The sequence below is a fragment of the Phyllostomus discolor genome, chromosome 8, assembly GCF_004126475.2.
Source record: "Phyllostomus discolor isolate MPI-MPIP mPhyDis1 chromosome 8, mPhyDis1.pri.v3, whole genome shotgun sequence".
Taxonomy (NCBI): Eukaryota; Metazoa; Chordata; class Mammalia; order Chiroptera; family Phyllostomidae; genus Phyllostomus; species Phyllostomus discolor.
In genome coordinates, this window is record NC_040910.2 from 88,005,173 (window position 1) to 88,025,607 (window position 20,435).

General features: G+C 39.7%; 1 protein-coding gene across 4 annotated transcripts in view; it reads right to left on the minus strand.

Moving 5' to 3' along the window:
* CEP112 (centrosomal protein 112) overlaps positions 1–10,565 on the minus strand; it is a 334,383-nt gene extending 323,818 nt beyond the window's left edge. For 2 of the 4 annotated variants that reach the window (XM_036033461.1, XM_036033459.1), the window contains exons 1-3: positions 10,446–10,563; positions 4,243–4,356; positions 1,067–1,257 (exon numbers count right to left, since the gene is read on the minus strand). In XM_036033461.1, coding sequence (XP_035889354.1) covers positions 1,067–1,257; positions 4,243–4,348 — 297 coding nt within the window. In that variant the 5' untranslated portion in view covers positions 4,349–4,356; positions 10,446–10,563. Of the gene's footprint in view, positions 1–1,066; positions 1,258–4,242; positions 4,357–10,445 lie in introns of those variants that run through there. The other 2 variants (XM_036033460.1, XM_036033462.1) reach the window with 2 other exon arrangements.
* Between the last annotated feature and the right edge of the window lie 9,870 nt (positions 10,566–20,435).

The following is a 20,435-nucleotide window of genomic DNA, read 5'->3' on the forward strand; positions in this document are numbered from 1 at the left end:
GTGTTTAATCAAATATTAAGTCAAGTAACTACCATCCCAAAGATACTGATTGTAAGCAAAGTGTACGGCTCTGCTTTAACATGTGATTGGGAACAGCATTAAAACTTCTGGCATTCTCCTATGGATAACACATATTACGGGCTAATTGTGCAGCACCTCTCTTGGATGAATTTTTGGTTTTTAAAAAACAAATCTCAAAATACATTGCTCAAGAATTCTATTTATTATTTTTTAAGGTGTCCTAACAGCAACTACCTGTACCTATAACTCCAGTCAGATTTCTTAAGTATTCCAACACCATATAAACCAAGACGTATTTCATGGTGACAAGCACCAAGACAGTGACAATTCACTAACCAAGTATAATTATAACTGCCTTTGTCACAAACCTGGTTTTGATCATGAAATTAAATGAAGTACAGGAAATCACTTCTAAACTCAAACTTACTATTGTCATTTTACTAGAGTAGAAAGGAACTGTAGAAGTCATCAATCCAACCTCTCATACATTTTTAAATACGAAAGACTTTAACAACTAAAATTTAGTAACACACTTAAAATGTTATTATAAACAGTGAAAATTAGTGGAAAATTAAAATACACTTTAAAGTTTTTTAAAGGTTTCACTTATTTATTTTTAGAGAGAGGGGAAGGGAGGCAGAAATAGAGGGAGAGAAACATCAGTGTGTGGTTGCCTCTCACGTGGCTCCTACCGGGGACCTGGCCCGCAACCCAGGCATGAGCCCCCACTGGGAATTGAACCAGCAACCCTTTGGTTCACAGCCCGTGCTCAATCCACTGAACTACACCAGCCAGGGTGCACTTTAAATTTTTTAGAAATATTGTAGAAGACTGTGGGATAACTAAATTATAAGCTCCTTATAGGCCAATATTGGATTTCTAGTAAAGGGAGAAAAAACTGAATCAGAGAAGAAGAACATTAGTTTTTACTAATATATTATTTAGAATTTGTAACTTAGTGTGATCATTCCCCAAAAGGATGAGAATTTGACAGTTTTAAGAAAACGACATGAAACTAACACATCTTTCGGTCAATGACACCTACCATGTACGAAGGTAAGGTTTTCAGTGTCCCCGGTTCAGGTCGGTGTACAAAAGGGCCTTCAATCACTCCCCGCTTAAGCATATGCAGCAACAGTTTCGCATACAGGTTCCGATTCTTCCTGCCCATTATTCCTGCACCTGTTCCTGAAGGCTCACACAGCTTTCTAATCCAAAGTGCACACCTCTGTCGTTCTAGAAATACATAAAAACTATCAGACGCTTGATTTCCAGTAAATAAACATAAATGAAAGTCCCGTACAAATGTGCTTTTGCCTAGAGCAGGGGCCGGCAAACCTACTCTGAAAGGGACACGCAGTGAACACTGGAGGCTCTGCAGGCCTACAGTCTCCGGTGCAGCCGCTCCGCCCCGCCGCTGGAGTGCGGAAGCAGCCACACACTGCACGTGAAAACGGGTATGGCTGTTTTCTAATAAAACTTTACTAAAAAGGCAGCAGGGCGGATTTGGCCCAGAGATCTACGATTTGCCAACCCCTGGTCTAGAGTTTATCAGTTAATTAGTAATCAGGTAAGACATATGCAAAGAAATATTTTCTCAGAAATAAAATCTCTGGATTACTGTCAAATACAAAGTGACGAGATTAAGTCTACTGTAAAAACATCTCTAAAATAATTTGAGTTGTGTTGAAAAAATCTTTCTATAATTGTCATTATACAAACCAAGAGAGAGATAAAATGCAATCTTCTTTATTTAAGCATTTTAAACTTAATCTAAAATTAAATCTCAAATGTTTTATTTATTAAAGCTGATAATTTTCAGGGATTTATAGTTGATTTATTTAGGGTTTTCTTTTAACCTCTCTAAAAATAATTGAAGGCTATTTACATATAATTTTGTAAAATAATTATCATTTTAAAAACTACCTAAAAAATAGAGCACAGTTTAATCCACATATAATGACCTATTGACTATCTTATCTTGCCACGACACAGAATTGTTTTTAGGTCTCATGAAAATGATTTTGACACTAATCTCTTACCAGTCTAACTCAATTTGAGGATTATACATCTAACATAAATCATAAGCCTTCTTTAATCTCTTAGCTTCTAAAGGTCATATTCATTTATTGTTTTACCTACAAAAATCACTGGGCCCGGATTTACTACTTTGCTCATACTGGATTTATTACAACAGGTATGAGAGCTAGCCTCTAAAGGACTTTTGTATTTTTAGCTTTGAAATTTATATAGTCACAAAGCAAACTTCATAAAATATTGGGCATACTTTGTGCAAAAAGAAAATGCAAAAGTAAAACTGACAAGTAATCAGTTTTTCAGACTATGTGTTTTATATATGCTCAGCAGCAAACTGAAATTTAGAATGCAGTATAACTTAATGAATAAAAAAGAATTCATCCCTCTACTTAAAATGATGGAGAGGAAACATTTGCAAAAGTAGAATTCAGCTATAAGAGGACGTAACTTGTTACGAAGGTTCCTGCATGGGGTGTGAGTTCCTAGTGCCCACTGACAACTAACTGAGTAAAAGAAGACAGAGGTGTCCCAATACTGACAATGAGCCGTGAACCAAAGATTACGATTTGTCTAAATCTTGTACCTAAAAGCCATTTTTAAAAGAAAGTACTATGACAATAGTTTGATTTGAAATACATTTAAAATGGGAGATTTTAATAAAATTTTTTCCTAATCAGCACATCTAAGACAAAAAGAAAAAAGGATAGTGAATATCAAGATGACTGACTGTAGAAACACCATTAAACACTAACAAAGAGGTCATGAGTGAGCTGCTAGGCAGGCAATAAGCATTCTGAAGAGCAGCAGAGGAAGCAAAAAGAGGTTACAGTAGGACAGGCAAGTGGGCAGAAGAGGCAGCTTGAGGGGAAGACGGTGCCAGGCAGGCACCGGGGACTGGGAAACGTTGCAGCCCTCAACTGTGAAGACAGCAAGCACAGCTCCCTGGAATGCGGGTCTGATGCTGGCTGGGCTTCTCACTGTGCATCTAGAGTTCCCTGACACCCCAGGAAACTGGGAAACCTGGACAGGGTAAGAACCGGTTTCTTGGACCCCCTCCAAACCCTCCACTCAAAAGTTGCCAAATCAGATTTACCTTTACAGACACTCTTATGCCCAGTACAACTCAGAGACCCTTCCTGCCCCCTCTAACCCTTTCCAATCACTCCAAATACCTTAAGTGATTTGAAAGTTCTTTGACTTGAAACAAAGACTCCCATTCCAGAATCAGAGATAACAGGCCAGAAACTGGAGAAAAGATAGCAACAAAAACTCATTCACATTTGGTTCCTTTCACTCCTTACCCAAAGATATGTTTATGGATTTGAGAGACAGAGTGAGAGAGAAACCCTGATGTGTGTGTCTGTGAGTGTGAGAGAGAGACAGACAGACAGACATTGATGTGTGAGAGAAGGCAAAGGGAGACACTGATGTGACAGAGAAGTATCAGCTGGTTGCTTCCTGTACACACCATGGGGATTGAAGGGCAACCTGTGGGTGTATGGGACAATGCTCCAACCAACTAAGCCACCCGGCCAAGGCCACACTTGATTGTAGTCACTCAGCCCAAAGCATACAAGACCAATGCATTATTTTCCACTCCCATAAACAAAAGGGTCAGAGAGCAGATGGACAGCAGGCTCCTGAGAGAGGAAACATTCCCACGGTGGGAGGAAAAGTATGCTAAAGAAATAGTTGTAGCTAACTTTAGAGCTCCATGTGCTTTCAGCACATAAGATATAAGAAGTGGTATCACAGTCTTCCCGTGGTTTAGTGGGACATAATCACTAAGTTTTTATTTACCCTTGAACAGTTCAAAGTTAATCCTCATCAGCTTAAGACAAAAGCTGGCATTAATAGAATTCAGCTTTATTTCCATATTAATGGTTCATTGGTTTGATGAAATAATATAAAGAAAAAAATTAATCTTAAGAATCTACTTTTCAGCCCTGGCTGGTGTGGCTCACTGGATTGAGCACCGGACTGTGAACCAAAGGGTCGCTGGTTCAATTCCCAGTCAGGGCACATGCCTGGGTTGCAGGCCAGGTCTCCAGTGGGTAGCACATGAGAGGCAACCACATACCGATCTTTCTCTCCCTCTCTTTCCCCCTCCCTTTCCCTCTCTAAAAATCAATAAATAAAATATTTTTTAAAAAGAATCTAATTTTCAAACATAATCTTTCTTACCTGACCTGTGGGATAATTTTAAAACAAAGGGCTTCATATCTACCACAAAGTGATCAAATTCTGCATCCAGCTTCTCCCATTGTTCTTCTTCACTTTCCATTTCCATAATTCAGTCTATGAAAGATTTAAAAATTAAAATATTAAGGATCCATATGCTGAAAGCTACAAAACTGATGACAGAGATCAAAGAAAACTCATCGGCATTAAATATAAATTCTCCCTAAACTGATCTATAGATTTCATGCAATTCCAATCAAAATCCCAACCCTATGCTTTGCACACACAAGTTGAATCTAAAATTTTTATTTTAGAAAGTTAAAGAGACTAAAATTGAAAAAAGAATTCTGAAAAAGAAAAATGACACTGAAGGATTCATGTTGCCCAATTTTAAGATTCCAGTGGTTAAGTCAACGTGACATTGGTGAAAAGACAAGACACAAAGATCAACGGAATAGACTCAAGGCCAGACCAGAGTCCAGAAACTGACCAGCACAAATAAGGACGACTGCCTTTAGACAAAGGTGCAATTCATGGAGCAATTATAGTTTTTGCAACAAATTAAGCTATAACAACTGTACATCCAAATGCAAAAAGCATTACACAAACCTCAACCTACACCTCATAGTGTACATAAAAAGATAGCTTGAAATGAATCACAGACCTAAGTGTAAAATGTAAAACTACAAAACTCTTAGAAGTATAGGAAACAATCTTCATAACCCTGGAAGAGGCAAAGATTTCTTAGATAAAACACAAAAAGTACTACCCACTACCCACGTAAGAAAAAACTAATAAACTGGATTTCACCAAAATAATAAACTTCTGCTCTGCAAAGGACTCTGTTAAAGGACTGAAAAGAAAAGCCACAGACTCAAAGAAAATATTTGTAAACTATATATCTCATAAAGGACTGATATCAAGAACATATAAACAACTCTGAAAACCATAAGAAAACAAACAACCCAATAAAAATAATCAACAAAACAATTAGTCTCTTTACCAAAGAAGATATACAGCTGACAAGTGCACACATGAAAAGATGCTCAACATTTTTAGTCACTAGGGAAATGTAAACTAAAGCTACAGTGCGACATCACTGCACACCTCGTAGGACAGCTGAAATAAAAAATGCAAACAATACCAAGTGCTGGGAAGAATGCAGAACAGGAATTCTCTGCTGGCAGTTATGCAAGATAGTGCAACTACTCTGGAAAACAGGTTAGCAGTTTCTTACATGGTTAAACATACCTTTACCATGGCCCAGAAATCCCATTCTTAGGTGTTTACTCAAGTGAAACAAAATCTATATTTACACAGAAACCTGAATGTGATATTTATAACAGCATTTTTCTTCTATAATCACCAAACACTGGAAACGACCCAAATGTCCCCCACCTGGGGAAGGATAAACAAACTGTGGTAAAAGTACAGAATGAAACAGTGCTCAGTGACAGGAAAGAATGAACTTCTGCTACAACATAATCATCAAACACCTTATGCTTTGTGAAAGGTAGCTCGTAGAAATTATCTAGGTGTTGACATTGCTCAGCGACCTGTCTGTGGTGGGGTTGTGAGACCCTACTTCATGCATGTGTAAAAACTCATAGAACTGTAACCCCCCAAAAGGGATGTTAACTATGTAAGTTTAAATATTTTTAATTCCCCTCAAAAGGCTTCACATATTGGTCCTTGTATTTCCTCCCCATGAGCAAGAAAACACTGACTATAAAAGGGCAAATCCCAAAAATCAGAAATGTAGGTTTTGACAAAACTCCTTGAGTTAAAAATATATCCAGTCAACATATTCCTTGAAGTTATGAAATGTCTTGTTAGGGACATGGACTGCCTCTATACTATGTAAGGTCTCCAATGGTCATTTATTCAATTTACAAATTATACATTTGGAAAAAAAGTTCTGTTCTGCCTCACAGGCATTCTTGTTCCTCCCTCTGCTAAGGCAGCTTCCAACATTTTGCACAGTATCCTCCCTCTTATTATCAACAGCCTCTTCACAGAAAGTTCTCTCTTTCTGTAAGGAAACACTAGCTTCCACTGGCTGACCTGACATCCCTCACAGCCTAGAAGTGAAGCAAGGTTTCCATCTTCTGTCAAGTACATGCACATGCTCTCTGGAGTCTCAAACTCTCTCCCCGCAGCCTTGCCTGGGAAGGAAAATCATTTCTGAGATGCATGCTGCCTTCCCAACTGCTGTTCTTCAATCTCAACCCCAAAAGTCCCCTCTTACCAGGCCTCCACCCTCTGACTCTACCTCTTACTCTCCATGCTCATCACTGCCGCCTCCCAAACCCTTCCATCTGATCACAGCCTCTTACCCCCTTAAACTTTCTCCTTATTCCACTCGGTCTCTTTGCACTCAGCAAGACTGCCATCCCTTACACGCCCCCCCACCCCATGCTTCCTAAGAAAGGGTTTGCTGGAGAAAAATGGCACTGCCTTGTAGTCAGGTGGCTTCCGACCTTACCTGAATACGAGGTCTTTTAGTATGTCCTACCCCACAAAGCAGCATTTAAAGTTCTCCCAGACATCTTAAAGCCCCTTAAATAAAGTGCTGCAGCCTCCCCTCACTCTCCATTTTAAAAATCTTACCTCCTGCTTCATGGAAAAAAAATAATCATCAGATGGTAACACCCCAAAATGCTCTTCCCTCCACCTGTCAAATTACCTCTTGGAGAACAAATCCTTACTTCCTTTGCTTCTGTGTCAGAGCATGAACTCTCCTTCTCTCTAATGCCAACAACACCTCTACCTCCTATCAACTACCTCCTACAGTGTCAAACTGTCCAGCCCCACTGACTATTCCTGCTTTCTAAACCCCATACGGCAATATATCAACAATTACTCAGACCGTCTCAAACCCTGCCTGTATATCCATTCCAGCTGCCACTCTCAGAGAAAGCACTTTCAACCACTGACCTACACAGCCTACTTCGCTTTTCCTCACTTTCATCCTCACTGATACTAGAGTGAGTTTCCCGTACAAAACTAACCCCCCATCGCTACTTGAAAACTTCTTTTGGCTGCCTGCTACACAATAGGATGCCTTCTAAATTCAAAGTTAGGCCTACAAGTGCCCTTGCATTTTGAGCCCATCTCTCACCTTCACACACACACACACACACACACACACACATACACACACACACACTTTGCCTAACTACACCAACCCACCAATGACCACTGTACCAACAATGAACTCCTCACCATTCTGTGAACACTCCAAGCCCTTATATGATTCTACACCCTTTTCACAGGCTGTTCCCTTTGTCTGGAGTCAGGCAAATGTCCCCTCTGAGTAAAGCTTGTCCCACTTATTGTAGATTCATTGTTACTCCATTCCCCAGTGTTCACATCTGTGTAGCAACACTTATTACACAAGTTTTTCTACACATCTGTGTATTTTTGCGTGTCTTCCACCATTTGAGAGAAGCTCCTGGAAGGCAGTGACCATGACTTACACGTCTTGGTATCTAGCATGTTATGTGGTACGTATTAGAAGCTGAAGAACTGATTAGTAAATAAATGTTAATGTAAGGGATTAATGTTCCACTTTTACATGACTAGTTTTGGGGTGTTTTTTAGATCCCATTCTGAATACCAAATAGGTTTTCTAGAATAGAACTATTACATGTCCTTCATGCTAGTTACCAAAACTGGTCATCCCACATTCTAAATTCCAGAAGAAACACATTTTCAAATTCAAGACTTGGTTAAGATACATTTTTTTTATTGGCTAGCTGGGTGGGGTTGCTTGGTTGGCTCATTTTGTTTCCCACCCCTACAATCACTAACTGCATTCTTCCATAACTCCATCAGCTATGTACTTGGTAACAGAAGGCTATGTGATAAGACTGCTGGTTATCAGACCATCAGCTGAAAACCAACTTTCAAATGGACGAACAAACAAATGGAAACTCATAAACCCAGAATGTTAAGCACAGCTCCGGCCTGGAAGTGTACTCCCGGGCTCGACCTTTCTGCCAGTGCATGCAAACAGCTGCCTCAGGGTATTCAAAGTTAGAGCTAAAGCAAAAAGATTCCTAATAATCACTCAAAAAACCCTTTGACACAGGCAGGAGATGATAGTGTTTAATGTTAGAGGAAACTAAAATTCAAAGTTAAAAGACTCACCCAAACTCACAAAATTAAGCCCAAAGCTCAGATTAAAAATCTGAAATCCCTAGCTCTCAGATCCATTATATCTGACCACTTGGTCACTTCCCTATAAGTCAGCAATATATCCAACTAATAATAGAAATTTTTGAAAGTTAGAAAGACAATTAGAATTGCTATAATAACACACAATGCTAGGTCACACATTTAAATAAACAGAATGAAGAGTCAATGCAATACTTGGTAAAAGCCAAAAATCTGCTTCTCCTCATCCCTTTTTTATTCTCCAATAAAATAATGAATGCAAGAAGCAAAGAAAATTAATTTACCATTTCAAACCTTCAAGGAATCCTTGCTACACAAATTACATCTTATAAATAAATTATATCTACTTAGTTCCAGCTAATTAAACAGTTTGATTACTATTTATTAGAATTGCAGATTTAAATTATTAGGATGAAAAATAAGTAAAGCTATATATCTTTGATTTAGGCTTAGAGAGTGCCTACCAATTACATAAATTACTTCAAAACCATGCCCTGACTGGTGTGGCTCAGTGGGTTGGGCATTGGTTGTCCTGTAAATGGAAAGGTCCCTTGTTCAACTCCTGGGAGGTAACCAATCAATGTTTCTCTCCCTCTCTTTCTCCCTCCCTTCCTCTAAAAATAAATAAAAACTTTTTTAAAGAAAAAAAAATAAGTAAATTGAGTGACTCTTGCTTATAGATATTACCTATATTTGGATCATGTCTTATATTTAATTCACTGACAATGTCTTTTTTTAAACCTGTTTCTATGTGGACTGCTTCAAAATGGGCTAAGACCTTCTCAAGGTGCTTCGCTACCATAGGAGTCAGCAAAACATAAGCAAGCCACAAATACTGAAAGGCCTTGGGGAAAGAAGTAGCCACTGCTGCTAAACAAAGAATACACCTGAGGTATATCATGTGCCTTGCCGAACACAATAAACATATTCCTGAGAGTGGCGTGTCATCAATTTTGTTCAATCAAACCATATATTTTAAATATATGGTAATATATGGTGGGTCATTAGAGAAAACCTGACATGTGTACGTCAGTACATCCAAGTCTTCCAGGTGCAGGTTGACCTAGCTTGTTGACATCTGGGTGTGTGGACAGTTCCCTGACTGGGCCAGAAGCAGGTTGTGCACTTTGCAAACGCATCTCAGTCAACGCCCTAAGAGACTGGTACACATTTCATGTCCATTTCACAGCAGAGGAAGCTGAGGCTCAGCGGGGTTCAGTAACTGACCGAAGGGTTCCACGGAAAGTGGCAGCTGGGCCTGAACACTGTGCCCAGACTCTGCGGCACCCCCTGGAAAAGGTACGTGTCATTTCATTCGCCTTTTCTATTTTATTTTCACTCATCTTTAAATATTAAGGACAAATAAAAACAGCTGCAGAGTGATCAGAATAAGAGCTGTTCGTATTCACCTCAATTGTCCTCCTAAACGCTTTAAAAATACGTACTATAAATAAACTCAGAAACACTCCGGAACTCCCCGCACCCTGATGCCGGGACAGGACCTTCCCAAGGGACTGTTACGAGGACGGTTCCCACAAAGGAACCAGCACACCGGTTCTGCCCTAAATCTCGAGAGAGGAATGGGACAAGTCCAGGGCGCCGTGCCCCTAAGTCACTTCCTCGGCCACCGTGGGCAGAGGTCGTCGAGCACGGGCGGCGGCCCGCGAGCCCCGCGAGGCCAGGCCGCTGCCCGAGCAAGTCCGGCACACGGATTTCCTCTCCCAAGCAGCAAACCCTTTGGTCCGACTTCTGGACCTCGTCACGCTGACCGCTTATCAAACTTGACTCAACTTCCCCAACCCGTGCCCGAGCTGCATTTCATCTAGCAGGAGAAATCTCAGAGGTCCACGCGGAGACCCCCGAACGCGGCGCGCGCCCCTCAGGCCTCAGGAACCCGCCCGGGGCCTGCGGGGCTACGCCCCTCCCGGCACCAGCCCGCTCGGGCGGGGCGACCTCCTCCCCGGGCAAAATTCCACCCGAGAACCCGGGGATAGGGGCAGGGGAGGGAAAACCGGAAAGACGAGAACCTGGAGCCCCTACACGCAAGCTTTCCGACCCGCCGACGACGCCGCCGCCGCCAAACGGTTTCAAATCCTTGCGGGCCGCCACTGTCTCCACCGCCCTGCAGGCCGGGGGCGGGGATTTCCACGCTCTCATTCCCCGCCCCCTTCCCCACTCCTCCCGCGGCTGCCGGCCCGCCTCGTTGTTGCCACGGCGACGGTTGAAGCTCCGGTAGCCGCTGCCCAGCAGGTCGGAGGAGGGGACTTCCGCGCTCGCGAATCCCCGCCTCCCACCCCCAGCCGCTCAGCTCCCGCGGGTGCGCTGCGCGTTGCCATGGCGACGGTCGGGTCCGCGGTGCAAGCTGTAGGCTGGCGTTCCAGCCTGCCAGCTCCTAAACTGGTCCCAGGCCAGGGCTTGTGGGATAACTGGGTGCTGCGGCTCTCGAACATCACAAGTGTAGCTTGTGGACACTTTACGGACTGTGGAAGAATATGTCAAGGGCAAAGAAAATGGGATTACTGGAGGATGTTCACAGAAGGGTGGGGCCTTTGTTTCAACACACTTCGGAGTTGAATGAGTGTAAAACGTGAGAACTTAACTGCCTGATATCCTTCTCTCAACCCAGAGTAGGATGGGGTTGTGTTAAGCGGGAAAATGAGCACTACCGCCTTTCTTTTTTCTTTCTTTTTTTTTTTAATTCGAAACTGAGGTCTGAAAAAACTGACATCAAGATGCTGAAGATGCTGAAATGAAATAAAATAAAATTAAATAGATTTCTGTTTACCATTTCTCTGTGAAATAGCAAGATCTAGTGGAAAATGAGTTTTCGCTGTTCCCAAGGTTCATCCTCCTCAGGGCACTCTCCGTGTCTGCATTGCTATGTTGTGGTGTTATTTGGTCTTCTGTTACATTTCTGGGGATACTCTGAACCGTGCTTTTTAAATATACAAGCAGAAATTACATTTAAATTGTAAAAACACTCACCTAAATGAAATTCAGTTTACAACTGCTTTTCATCTAATTTCACAACAGGATTCCTTCTTCAGTGTCTGTGCAATACACTCAGTGTGATGCCAAATTTAACATAAGCACAGCTTGAAGCACCTTTTCAATTTTCCATAAAGAAAAGAGAAGATTCATTTATTTGTAACTAGTAACTTTCAAACTTTCAGAGGGAAGTCATTCTTTCAAAGGTGCTTTTTTCAAACCCACCCCAATGGAAGTAAAAACAACACTTCTTCATTCTTTGAATGACAAACCATGGAGGCTAATAAAAGAAAAGGTATGAAATGCTTTTAAGAATGTTTAGTTTTTCAAAAGCATATTTGAACAGGTTTATAGCTAACGAATAATCAGTAATCCAGATCATTTGCGCTGAGAATCGGGGATTTAAAACCTACACATGCAATTGCAGGAATATGACCACTCAGTGAAGAGGTTCAAAATATAGAACCACATTGCTGGTAGAACATGAAATGAATGAATAAGGTTTAAATGAACATGAGGTCTAAACGAGGTCTAAATGAACATGAGCAGAAAAATGAAAAACAGAAAAAGAGGATCAAGGGAGGAAATGCAACAAAGTCAAGTTGTCACTTTCATCTGAGAGGAAATAATTGCAGCAGAAAAATTATGACAAAGTTAAAAAGTTAAAAAAATTAAGAAAGTAAATTTCTTAAATATTTTCTCTAATTAGGTGAAAGTACCCTTTCCATTTTCAAAAACTAATCGATTGTCACTTTTCACATATATATATACACACACACCTATATATTAGCTATGCAAACAAAATACCAAGATATGCACAGAGGGTTTTTATTGTTATTTATGTCCTACATATATAGCTTGAGCTTGAGCTGTGTTTACCTTAGGACTCAAGTATATATGTCATGTTTATAGGACTGGCTGGTGTCCATTTAGAATCTCCATACATGAGAACCAAGGACCCTCCTAGGAAGTAACTCATCCTAGGAGATAGTGAGCAGATCTGGTTCGATGACAGTATAGAAACTTTGGAGGAAAGGTGGGTGATTCTACATAAAGCACAGTGCTGGCCATGGTTTGATTTCCCGGTCTCCCCCTCTTGTTGTGACACTGATGCTTAATCCTTTTAGGGGAAGAACTTCCTTTGAAATCTTAAAAAGCTATGACTCATCTCTCTTACTGTACCACCACCAACTGCCCACATGCCCCCAAAATGTATGCACAAATAAAAGCGTCCCCAAAACGTCTGCAGTACATCCGTGGAGCCGAGGTTAAGAACCCCTACTCTGTGGATTGTGTATCCATTTCAACATTGAGAACAAAAGCCATAAGCCACATTTACATTTATAATGTCTAAAGATAGGAAACTTAGTACAGACATCATTGGCCTTAACACTGGGCTCCAGCAACCTCAGGGCCGGCACTAGCAAAAAGTAGCCACAGGTGGGATGACTTTACCAAGTATCAGAGGCAAGAAGTGAGAATAATAGTTACATCTTCACAGCTACAAACACTAGGAAAAAATAAATAATGCACACCATGCAATAGTTAATAAAATAAAGAACATGCATAAGACCCACCCTGGGGACCTCCAGATATATTTAGAAGGAAATTGTTGGAATCAGAGACCATTCAGGGACCTCAATCCACATAAATATGCCTTTGTAACTGTTGCAGTATGTGTGGCCTGAAAATGTTCCACATAAATGTTTTATGGCTAAATATCTATGGTAACCATTAAAGTAACTTCTATGTCTAGAAGGATAATAATTTGTCAGCTCAGTATAGATTTCTTGAACTGTCACATCCTCAGAGAAGCTTCCCTGATTCTCAGACCACCCTTATTCTTTTTCAAAGCCCTCTATTCTTTTTCTTATTCGTATTTATCAAAATTTGTAACCAAACGTTAACTAATATCAATGATCTTTTTTTAGGCCCCATAAGGACAGCGGCAACCTATTGGGTGCACCATTGCAGACCTTGCGGAGTACCTACACGTGGAGACAATCAGTAAATGTTTATTGAATGAAAGAATAGATGCAGATTGTTCCTCTGTGCTTTTCTCTGCACCTGGGATAGAACATGTCTACCCCATAGCTCTCTACTTTACAGCTTCCATGCAAGAGGACCAGAAGACTAACTTTTCTGAACCCAAATTTCTTTCTGGGAGAGTGAATCTGATGGGTCTAATTTAATTATAAAGTCAGTTATGAAAATATATATAGGAAATATATACTGAATGTTGTTTTAGCTTTGATTATAAAATGTATTAAAATTGAAAATTTCCATTGAAAATATTATTTCCTATCAGCTACATATAACTTAAGTGAAAGTAGAAGCTTTGTTTCAAAAACAAATAACATTTTACTTCAATTCTTACAAATCAAATGGTACATAATTGATAATGATAGTGTAAACATGACCCTAAAAATAATTTTTTTTCCTTCCTGTGTGGGAAGTTAATTATGTTATACTTCTCGTGTGGGAAACGTTCTGTTTATTTTCAAAAGATAAACTTAAATTAAGAATTAGTCTGAATAATACTGAACAATGTGAATTCAATTATTCCCTACCTAAAACATAGAAAAATATAATCTTTTGCTAATTATAAAGATAATAATTCTTCATACACAATTTGAATGAGGCCTGCATTATGTTATAAGTATTAAATCTGATGATATCTATATTTTGACCTCCTGTTCTATAAAATTATAGTAACTATAGCAGGGACCTACAGGTTAACTCCATTTTGTTTAAACCACTATTATTTGTGTTTTCTGTATTATAAAGTCAACTGTACACCCATACAGTAACTTACCTCTCTTAATTTTAAATTATATACATATAAAATGTACATATTTTCTAAAGGCATTCTTTGGATACTTTAATTGTCCTGAAGATCAACACCAAAAGTCTAAGTCTATACTAATAAATACAGAAAGTGAGTTACAAAACAGTTTGCAAACTGTTATTTTGCATACTTGCCATAGACACAGAAAGGAAGACAACTTGAAAGAATATGAACCAAAGATTGACACAGTGATTCTCTTGGGGAAAGGATTAAAGATGGTTTAAGTCCTGCCAATTGTACTTCTTAACCACCTCAAATCTCTCCAGAAATTGCATTATTTGGGAAAAGACTGACTTAGACACAAAATTATGATATTCACTATTTATTTCTCCTCTCAAACATTGAGGAGTTAAGGTCTCAATGACTTCAATGGGACTTTATCCAGTAATTTGAAGGACTGTGAATAGTGAACACATAAAATGTAAGTACAAGACACAAGAATGAATGTTACTAACTTTGGGTCACTGTGGTGAATTATCAGGCGATAATTCAACTTGCCAGCAAAAATAATCAAGTGAACTGTAAAGAGGTATGAAGTGTTTCTTCCAAGACAGAGATTTTTGAATTTCATTTTTTCACATTATAAGTTTTAACTCTGTTATATGGAAATTGAAAGCCATTGAATGTTTTAAAGAGGAAAATAAAAATACATGTAACCCTACTATTAAAAATAACCACTGTTAATAATTGTATAATTTTCTCAAACCATATATACTTGTATATAATAAAATTATAATATATAAATAATGAAAATAATATATAAATCATTTTAATGTCTATTATCCCATTATTAGAATGCAACATTACTTGCTTAATTATTCTCCTGCAATTGGATATTAGCAATTTTCGGCTCTGATATATAATACGTAATAAATATCTTTTAATACACATTTTGGTTGAAGTTTCAGCTATCTCCATAAAAGCTATTCCTATTGTGGGGGTGGATCTAAGGCTTTTGATCAGTGCTGACAAATTGCTTTCCAGAAGTGTTTTGCAAATTTGCAGTTTCACTCAACAGTCCCCGAGGGTGGCTTCTCACATGAACAATTTTTCTAATTTGTGCTAATTATATGTATATATAAAGTACCTCTTTAATTTTCATTTCCCACTATTTAGAAAAGTTTAAATATTTAATCTCTATTAGTCCTTTCTTTTTTTTAAGAGATGAGCTTTTTCCCCCAAAGATTTTATTTATTTATTTTTAGAGAGGGAAGGGAGGGAGAAAGAGAGAGAGAAACATCAATGTGCGGTTGCTGGGGGCCGTGGCCTGCAACCCAGGCATGTGCCCTGACTGGGAATCGAACCTGTGATGCTTTGGTTCACAGCCTGAGCTCAATCCACTGAGCTACACCAGCCAGGGCTTAGTCCTTTCTTTTTATTCCTCTGCAACATTTCTCTTTAGCCCTTTGTTCATTTTTCTGGAATTTGACATGATATAAATACCTTTCATATTTTTATTTTTTAAATATATTTTATTGATTATGCTATATTGTGAGGCATATGTTCTTTTCTTCACTGTTCAAAAATATGAATCACTGCCTTTAGTACAATGGTTCCCATTCCTTCCCTATCCCAGAACAAGGTCACATGCACCATTCCATCTTTACCTCTGTGGCTTACTGTACCCTGCCTTCCTGCGCAATCCATGCACAAGGTCATCAACAGGGATAGACTGGCTATCCTTCCTCCCTCCCCTTCATTAATACGCATATCGCCCGAGCCAATGTCCATACAAAATGGCAACCAACCACCAGAGAACTTCATAGCCTCACCTATACAAAAATCTCTCTACCAACCTGTCTCAGCACTGCTCCTGAGCTGTAAAATTCCAACTCCAGAGTCCAGTTATTTCCAGGAAGCCACTGGGAAAATTCACAGCCTAACTAGCTATGAGTGGTAGCTAAGAACGGTAGAAAAGACAGTTCTGAAGGTTGTACATCTGGTTCTGTCACTGATTAGCTTTGTGACCAGGTAAATCAAGTTGCTTAATTTCCTTGAACTTTGGTTTCTTTACCTTCCTTATGGTATGACTGGAAAGATACATTAGCGAGATATATGAAAAATTTTACCCAATGCTTGACACAAGGAAACCTCAGTATCAATTCGTTCCCAGTTGTTTAGTTTGGTGAGCACTTTGAAAAGTAACGGATACCACTAGGAGGCAGCATTAGCACACAAAGAACTAGTTATGCCCCCCCCACACACACACATTCACATACAGATGTATATGCACATACTGTCACGTGTACAAATGGCAAACACACTGAAACAACTCACAAACCACACACACGAGAAATAAACATTCATACATATGCACGCCAACCATACATACTCTCACACCCAGAGACATGCTCACACACATATGCACACATCCTAAAGCTGTCTCCTTTCCTTTCCTTTCTTTCTATCTTTTAATTTTTTATTTAGGGATTACAGTGGAAATAATCTTCAGGCTAGGTGGTGGGAAATTTCACTGAAAAGTACTTAGTGAGTTTGTAGGGTCAGAAATGAGACACCATATACTGCAAGATTGAGCAATGCCTTATAAACAAGGGAATTCATTTTCTGTACTCTCGACGTCTTGCAGAAATATGTTCCAGCATGACAGACAAGTTAAAACATGGGCACATTTGCCTTGAGAAGCCCATCCTGCCATGATCCAGGAGAAGAAAGCTGATCATTGGGGGCACATCCAGGAACCCACTTGTCTTATAAGAAGGCTTCATTGGTCATATACAGCTTATGGGGACCACTGAGTCTGCAGTTGCTAGTTAAGTCACATTACACAGACAGGAAAGACAAAATTCAGCCATACTAAAACATAGGGTAGTAACCAGCAGCCGATGATTGTAGTTTCACTCTTCCTTCAGTGGACTATGTTGGGGGCTGAGGGAATAGCACTTCCTAGACTACCGGCCAGCAGGGGAGATCACTGCGGGCTGTGGCTAGGGAGCGTATAGCTGGATTTTTATAACAGGCAATCTGGTGATCTAAGCATTTAAGAAAAAACATTTGGAAAAGAGAGTCTACTTATGGGACTAAATGGACCACTTCATCACTAAATAGAGGGGCTGCACATGGGTAGTTTCTACTGATGGGCTGGCTCCTCTAATTCAAATTGCCTTGTCAGATTGCAAAAATAGCAGATTTTTTTCCTGTGGGGGGAAAAAAAACATTAAATCAGAGGAATCGTATTGTGGCCTAAGCTCCAGAGTCTAGTCTGATTATTTTTTCAGGGATTCAATCCTACCCAGCAGCCTGAAATGCCTTCCAATGAACAAAGTGGCACAAAAAGCCACCTACGACAGACTTGCCATGTTCTGGGAGTTTCTTTGTGGAACTGGCTCGGGAAGAGGGGATGGAGAAGTGTTGTAGGTTTAAAATAGGAGTGCTGGGCTTGGGAGCTTTTAGCATTCTGCATCCAGATATTTCTACACAATAGACATAATGCTAATCAAGATGGTGTGGTATTGGCAAAAGAACAGACGGATAAATGGAACAGAGTAGAGAAACCAGAAATAGAAACCCATAAATATAGTCAACCAATCTTTGATAAAGGAGTAAAGGCAATACAATGGAACAGAGATAGACTTTTCAATAAATGGTGTTGGAACAACTGGATAGCCACATGCAAAAACAACAACAACAACAACAACAACAACAAAACAAGTGGAGACCCCCTTCACAAAAATTAACTTAAAATGGACCATCAACCAAAATGCAAAACACAAAACTGTATTCCTAGAAGACAACATGGGAAAGAATTTAGATGATTAGGGGTGTGGTGATGACTTTTAAAAAATTTATTTTTACTGTATTTTTTTTTCCATTACCACATACCCCCTTCCACCTCTGCCACCCCCTCCTCACTGCAATCACCACACTGTTGTCCAGGTCCGTGAGTCCTTCTTCCTTTCCGCTCAATCCCTCCCCCTCCTAACTGCCCCACCCAGCACTGTCAGCCTGCTCTCGTCTATGAGTCTGTCCCCATTTTGCTTGTTAGTTCAGTTTGTTCATTAGACTCCACATGTGAGTGAAATCATATGGTATTTGTCTTTCTCTGAGTGGCTTATTTCACTGAGCAAAATGTTCCCTGGTGACTCTCTAGATACAATACTAAAGACAAGATCCACGGAAGAAATCACTGATAAGCTGGAATTCATCAAATTTTAAAATTTCTGCTCTGTAAAAGACAATATCAAGAGAATGAGAACACAAGCCACAGACTGGGAGAAAACATTTGCAAATGACAATACCTAATAAGTGATTGCTATTCAAAATGTATGAAGAACTCCTAAAACCTAAAACTAATAAGCAATCTGATTTTTCAAATAGGCCGAAGATTGTAACAGACACCTCACCAGAAAAGATATACAGATGGCAAATAAGCAATGAAAAGATGCTCCATATCACATGTCATCAGGAAAATGCAACTTGAAACAAGCTACCACGACACACTCATCAGAATGGCCAAAACCCGGAACACAGATTACACCTGATGCTAATGAGGATGCGGTGGGAATGCAAAATAGTACAGCTGATTTGGGAGACAGTTTGGCTGTTTCTTACAAAACTAAACATACTCCGGATGAAATGGGTGAAAGAGGTCAAGAGGCACAAACTTCCTGTTATAAAATGTGTAAGTCCTGGGGCTGTACCATGGAGCACGGTGACTGTAGTTAATACCTTGCTGAACATTTAAAAGTTGATAAGAGAGTAGATCTTAAAAGTTCTCATCCCATGAAGAAATGTGCAACTGTACAAGGTGATGGATGTTAACCAGACACTGTTGTGATCATTTCACAATGTATATGTATCTCAAATCATTGTGTGGTACACCTGAAACCAATGTGATGCTGTGTGTCAATTATAGCACAACAAACAAACAAACAAGTAAACAAAACAATCTACTCTTACCATATGACCCACAAAAACCTGCACAGGGATGTTTACAGCAGCTTTACTCATAATTGCAAAAACTTGGAAGAAATCAAGATGTCCTTCAGTAAGTGAATGGATAATAAATAAACTGGTACATCCAGACAATGGAATATTATTCGGCCCTAAGAAATGAGCTCCTGAGCCATGAAAAGACATGGGGAAACTTAAATATGTACTACTGAGTTGGCAAAGGCTGCGTGCTGCGTGATTCCAACGACAGGACATTCTGTAAAAAGACCAGTGGTTTCGAGTGTGGGGGAGAGATAAATAGGCAGATCACAGAGGATTTTTAGGGCAGTGCAAGTTCTCTGTATAACATTACAATGATGGATATATGTCATTATACATTTGTCCAAATCCATAGAATGTATATCAAGAGAGAATCATAAGATAAATTATGGACTTTGGGTGATTATGATATGTCAATGTAGGTTCATCTTTGGTTATATATATATATTTATACACACATATACATACACACACATATATATACACATATAATTCTGAAAAATTATGTTGATGATGGAGGAGGCTGTGCGTGCATACATTGGGGTAGGGGTATATGTGAAGTCTCTGTACCTTCATCAGTTTGTAAACAAAAATGTTTTTTTTAAGATTTTATTTATTTATATTTTTTAGAGAGGGAAGGGAGAGAGAAAGAGAGAGAGAGAAAAACAACAATGTGCAGTTGCTGGGGGCCCTGGCCTGCAACCCAGGCATATGCCCTGACTGGGAATCGAATCTGCGATGCTTTGGTTCGCAGCCCGCACTCAATCCACTGAGCTACGCCAGCCAGGTTGTAAACAAAAATGTTCTAAAAAATAATATCTTAGAAAGATGTTATGACAATAAAATTACAAAATCTGTGTGCTTGGTTTGTTTTGGTTTTGGTGTGCAGTTTATTTTTATATTGTTTATATTCTTTCAACAATGTTGTCTCAAATCCTTCTCGAAAGCAGGCATGGTAAGGCATTCAGCGAGTTAAAATACTGAAAAGCTTTTACACCAGTTGGTAAATAGCTGTTGCCCAGAGCTTGGAGTGCCAACAACAGCGAGGCTACCAGCTCTTCCCATAAGCCCCCCACTGCTGCTTTCTCACGGTCTAACGAATAAAAGTTAATGCCTGGTAGAACCAGTGGCAGGGGGTGGAGGGTGGGGGGAGGCTCCAGCCCTGACCCCCTCCCTCAACCCCCTAGTTCCATATCAAAATCCATTCTGACTAATCCTATGCCCTACTGGT